The sequence below is a fragment of the Scardinius erythrophthalmus genome (genome assembly GCF_964197995.2).
Source record: "Scardinius erythrophthalmus genome assembly, chromosome: 18".
Taxonomy (NCBI): Eukaryota; Metazoa; Chordata; class Actinopteri; order Cypriniformes; family Leuciscidae; genus Scardinius; species Scardinius erythrophthalmus.
The window spans coordinates 29,809,539-29,815,538 of record NC_138238.1 but is presented as its reverse complement, the minus strand read 5'-3'; the positions used below and the strand labels follow the sequence as shown (position 1 = coordinate 29,815,538).

Genomic DNA, 6,000 nt, shown 5'->3' with positions numbered 1-6,000 from the left:
TTGATCCATTGTAATTCTGTTCGTGACCGACATAGCTTGCGGGAGCTGTCCACCGGCGTGTGGTGCTGAAAGACATCACATATACTTAACCAAACAATTAAGGGACATTTCTGTTCTCATATTCAACCGCAAGAAATATCCTTTAATTGTAAGACAAAGAATATAATGTTTCCTCTCTGATGAAGCCTTCAGGGATGTGGATGAAAGTGAGTCCAGCGGTGGTCTTCATTTGTTTCTCTAAAGTTCATTTTCTTCGATTCACTTTCTGCTCTCCACAAATTTTCTTTCGTTCTTTTTACACTACTTAAAGTACGTTTGATATCAACCTTTTAAAAATCTATATTGAAACCTCAAATTAAAGTTTAAAATCAAATACAATTTAAAGAAAACAGAAAAATGATATGAAACAGCACACTGCATTTTGTTAAAATGTGCCGTCTTAAACTATAAAAAGTGAAACGTGGTATTATTACCTTACCGGATCTCGTACACATCACTTTCGGTTACCTAATATAATGTCATATTAAATATTGTTTTGGCTTGACTAAAATCAGTAAATAATCATACAACCTGACAAACCTTTCTATACAGTGATACATTTAAATTCCATCATATGTAGTGCAAATGGCAAATCATGAAAATGGCAGTATTGTACACGAGCCCACAGCTCCAGTCTTCTCCGGCAATATCGTCTCCGCAACACGTCCTCAAAATAAACACCGTGTCCGAATGAAACCATGTTCAATGGGAGAAATGCGCCTTATCATGTGTAGAATTTCCACGGACTTCTGACAGCGGCGCTCCGTCTCGCGCCGCGGGAAAGTCGATTCCTCTTCGTGACGTTGCACAGCGACTATCTGTACTTCATCATCCAGTAAAAAAAGAATAAAAGCAAGAATGAATCCAATGCACGCTTTAACACTCAAAAGAAAGTTATCGTTTCCTTCGTGCGCGACGAATCATTGAGAGACCATGTCTACATGTCTACATTAATTTCTCCCATATGGAAATCTCTGTGAATAGCGTCCTCATTGATCGCTACGTGTATGTTTACTAACTGTAATTCATTAAACACTAAAATCATTGATCAAAATAGAGAATGAATCAACAGCACACTTAAACACTCAAAAGAAAGTTACCTCTTCGTTCGATGACTCTGAACCACCGGCGTTCCACAGTTCGCTTTCCCACGTTCGCTTTTCCCATGTTTTCACGGGTGGAAATCTACGCAAACACGTTCTTGCAGAGGGGTCTCGTTCCTAAAAGTTGAACTGTTTTAATTCGAAAACGCTTTGCGAAAATCGCTTAAAGGTGGCGAGACGCGATGCAACAGTCAACGACGTGAATATGATGCTTTTTTTTTTTTTTTACGGAGACAAACAATTAAGTGAAATTGCACAGACGGAACGCAAAAACGGTAACGTCCTCTTAAGGCAGCTGCATGTATGTTTAGCTTTGTCTTCTCCAGCTTCGCGCCGGATTCCATCTCTTCGCGCGCGCGCTCGCTTGCTCTCTGGAACGAGCGAACAAGCTAACTGGGGAGCGCGCGCGCGCGGGGGTGTCCCTCCTCCGCAGTTTTGAGTTTGTGATGTGTCTCAGACTCCGCGAGCGCCGCGCGAGAGCGAGACCTGCGGAGAGAACGCGCCGGATCCCGAAGCAACCGTTACCCTCCAACAGGCGACCTGCATTTCTCCTTCCTGATTCCCCCTTATTCCCTCACAGTGTTTCTCACACTAGCGCTTTCCTAAAGCGCCGCCACACTTTTTGGTTAATCACAGGTGTATTTGTGATCCTTTAACGTACTTTTCTCATTCATTGGGAATTAACATACATCTGAGGATCGTGTGGATGCGCGGTTTTGGAGAGAAGCGGAGATGGAATTGCTGATAATATGCCTTTCTTTTGGGATATTGCAATGCAGTTCGGTGGGAGCCGACTCCATCATTCACATCGGTAAGGAGTGAGCTGTTCAAAGCCTTTATTTGTTGCAAATGATAATGAATGCGCCATCCAGATTGAAGTGAAGGGACTGTGTTGCAAGGGTCGGTGTAAAATGTAAATTGTAAATAAGCATTGAAAATGCGCCCTGCTAATCGGGCTGAATATCAATTGAGTAGACCACTTCTGATCATAACGTCTCTCTTGTTCAGACTGGCGATAGTTCCAATGCACTGATATGCATGAACAAGACTAGTCGAATATCGGTCTTAGCAGCTTGTTCATGAGCAAGGCATAATTGTGTAAACAGCAGATTTCAGGTAAGTTGGAAATACAGGAGGCGTCTGTCATAAGGCAAAGTAAGCCAATGTGTGGGGGTTGCTCTCCCCCTCCCATCTATAAGATTGAACTTTGTATGGAACGTGAGGGAAATCTTAATAAAGGATGCTGAAGTAAATAAATGACAAGAGGACAAATGCTTATTCTTGGCTATCCCAGGCCATACATGTCTTCTTAACCAATCCCCCTTTGCATGCGCTGGACACCCTGTGCATTCTGATTGTCTCACCAAACGTGAGGAAAGTAAGATTTTGGCACTCCAACAGCAGCAGAGAGAAGGAAGAGGGGCTGGTGGGGAGGGCGGCTGTGATTCTATTCAGTTGTCATGAAGAACTGAAATCCAAACCCTTGAATCTCTTACAAACATGCGGTACATAAACCAAATCAGCCATTCTCTTATCTAAGAGGGGATTTATTAGAATTTGTTGTCCATGTAGTGAAATTAAGCCACCATATTTGCCGTTGAAGACTCTGCTGTAGTGTTGCCAACAAACCCAAAACAGAAAACCCAAACCCTTCAGCAGAAAAAGCTTATATATCAACAACATATAATTGTTTTGGTTGGCCAAAACTGACCCAGTGGAGTTGGTTATCCTGTAAATGTATTGTTCTTATACTTTACCCAAACTATAGTTTTAACTAATCCAAATGAGCAATGCTTGTCTTATGCAATCTGTGTTAGGTACCATTTTGCCCATTTTGTTGACCAAAAAAAAGTTTTAAGCATGTACTGACATTGCAATTTACACTTTGAAATGAGGTGTATTGAATGCATTTGAGAGCTGTGGTGGATGCCATATACAGTGTGAAATAATCTTTTGAGATGTTATTTTTGTACAGAGATATCTTCATGTACAAAGAAATAATTAAATCCACAGCTTGTTCTCAGATACTTCAGGTTAACTACCAGTTGCATGGGTCTAGGTACAAAAAAAATCACCACCTTTAAAGATGAGGTCTTCCAATATTTTTATCCCTTTAAGTGCAGGACAGGCCGTATCTGTGGCTGTGCAATAGTCAGGACTCAAAGGTGCATGACACAGGTGAAATAACAAATTCCAGCCTCTCCAGTGCCCAATACTTCCACTTTGTCACATCCGCTAGTTATCATCCTGACCAAATTCGGCTCCGAAGGGAAAAAGAAAAATAGGGCCGTCCATTGAATGAAGAGGGTGACATGAAGTGATTTTCAGGGTGGTGTGGTGATTTACAGAGGCAACGGCCATCCAAAACTGGTAATTGGAAGGCTAGTATAGGAAGTGTGGATCAGGGCTGCTCTCACTGGCAACTGGAATGAACAGATGCGACACCCCTATTTCTGCTAAATAAGATGAACATTGCAGTGATACATCAACCAAATTCTACCTGTCTACATGCCCATCCTATTGGGCTCCTCTAACACAGGTAGAGAAGATGGGTACATTTTGGCCACACATAAATGAGGCCTCTCAATCTCTCAAAAAAACCTTTCCAGATATCATGCTTAAACATACATTTACTAAGCTGCCATAAAATGAATTAATCTGCATGCAACTTGTTTCACAACTTTATTGCAAGTTGCTTTTATAAGCACATGCTTTGCATGTTAATACAGGCTCAACAGTAAGGATTTTTGGTCCTGCTTTATTAGGTGCCTTTAACTACTGTATGTACTTACTGTATGTCAAAAACAATTAATTGTTTGGTACTTATTGTGTTCGTGTTGTATTTCAAAACACTTTTATGCTATTGAGGTGGGATATGAGTAAGGTTTGGCGATGTGGTTAGGTTTAAGGGGAAGGGGTAGACTGACGGCAGAAGGTCTGGACTTAACATAAAAACATGTACTGTATGTACACATCATTGCATCAAATAATTCATTTAGATGTTAGTACATAGTTAAAGACACATAATATAAAGTGGGTCCAAAGAGTTTTTTTTTTTTTCTGAAGGAACCAGTACTTAAGATTTTTGAATGTCCTGCAAACATCTTCACTGGAAAGGGACAGAATTATTAAATATAAAAATAAATGAATTCGAAATTAAATAACCTCACCTATGTTAGGCAGTTGAAACATTACCTAACATATTAACGTATAACATTTTTCAACACATCATTTTAAACAGTCCTCTTGGACCCAGGAATGAACTTTTTGACATTTCTGTTATTTGTTTATCACAAGACCAATTTTTTATAAAATATAAAGAAACAGAACAGTGAAGGAAATTCTATGTCTAATTTTAGTTGGGAAATAATCATTTTGAACTATTTGCAAATAATATTTGCATCAATTTGCATTAAATACTGTATGCACACATGTACTTTTATTTGTATGCATAATATGTCGAAAACGTTTCTTGTCTAGTTACACTCGGTTTGGAATTACATGAACCACGTAAATGCATATTTTCAATACAAAATGGACATATTTGATAAAAAATGTCGAGTAGTTTGCATCACTGGATGTTACTGTCAGTCTTTAAACATTTTTATTGCAAAACAGTTGACATTTATTAAATATTTATTTAAGCATTTGGCAGACGCTTTTATCCAAAGTGACTTACATTGCATTTCAAGGTACACATTTACTTTCTTATCATTTCTTGATTCTATTAAATGATTTACCTCTTACCTCACTCTTTTTTTTTTTTTCAAAGTTAAACTGATGCTCTGCTAATGTGGACAGTTAACCCCGCCTACTTTGATTTGATTGGCTTTGATTTGATTGGATTTGATTCTCAATCATTTTGACATTGAGGATCGCTGTTAGTCCACTGAGGCAGACCAAAAAAAAAAAAAAACTTTTAAACCTTTTGTCTTCCTAACAACAGGGGGAAGGTTTACAGCCCTGATTCATCATTGATCTCAAGTTAAAGGCTTGCTCATTGTTCATTATTTTGCAACATAAAAGGTTCTGAGAAAAATACAGTTGATCTTATTTATATTTAGTAAAACAATCACCAGACCTGTTTTAGCCTTGAGCTTTCTGTTGGAAGGGTTCCTATAATTCAATTGGTAGAGCATTGCGCTAGAAATGTCAAGGTCATGTGCTCGATCCCAGAGAACACACACGCTGATAAAAAGTACCTTGAATGCACTTTTAAGTGGCTTCGGATAAAAGCATCTGCCAAATAGATAAATGTTTGTAAAATAATAGACCTGTGAGCAAGATGAGCCGAGCAAGTGAATTGCCCTTAGTATGCAAATTAGCAATTGCTACAGTTTCTTTGTACGCTCCACTAAGACCCAGATAACTATCTGCTCTTGCCCGCAGGTGCCATTTTTGAGGAGAACGCAGCACGGGATGATGAGGTGTTTCAGTTGGCGATCTCTGACCTCAGCCTCAACGATGACATTTTGCAGAGCGAGAAAATCACCCACTCCATAAAATATATTGAACCCAACAACCCCTTTCAGGCAGTCCAGGAAGGTGAGTGAATCATCATGTTCTGTCTCTTGACTCACGGACTGCATCATTCCCTGACGTCTGAGTGTACATGCTGAAAAATTTACATGCAAGTTGTTGTCTGGCGGTTTGAATCCCCAAGTCGAAATGACATACATCACCAGGATTTCTGCTTTTGTTCAGAGCGTGCTTACGGCAACCAAGGATGTCTTGAAAATGTATGTGTATTTGTTTAATGCCAGCATGAAAGGTGACATTAGGTTTCAAAGACTTCCACCTGAAGCTTCGTCGCAGTTTAATGTCTTCTGTGAAAGTAGAGCTAGGTGGAGGTATTGAG

The 6,000-nt window shown here is 39.5% G+C and overlaps 1 protein-coding gene across 1 annotated transcript in view; it reads left to right on the top strand.

The window, feature by feature from the left end:
* Positions 1 to 1,874: 1,874 nt before the first annotated feature.
* The window catches only part of grid1b (glutamate receptor, ionotropic, delta 1b), a gene marked incomplete at its 5' end in the record, with an annotated part of 528,834 nt that continues 524,708 nt past the window's right edge, over positions 1,875 to 6,000 (top strand). Inside the window, 2 exons of the mRNA XM_081391989.1 lie at positions 1,875 to 1,953; positions 5,532 to 5,687. Coding sequence (XP_081248115.1) covers positions 1,875 to 1,953; positions 5,532 to 5,687 — 235 coding nt within the window. The remainder of the gene's footprint in view (positions 1,954 to 5,531; positions 5,688 to 6,000) is intronic.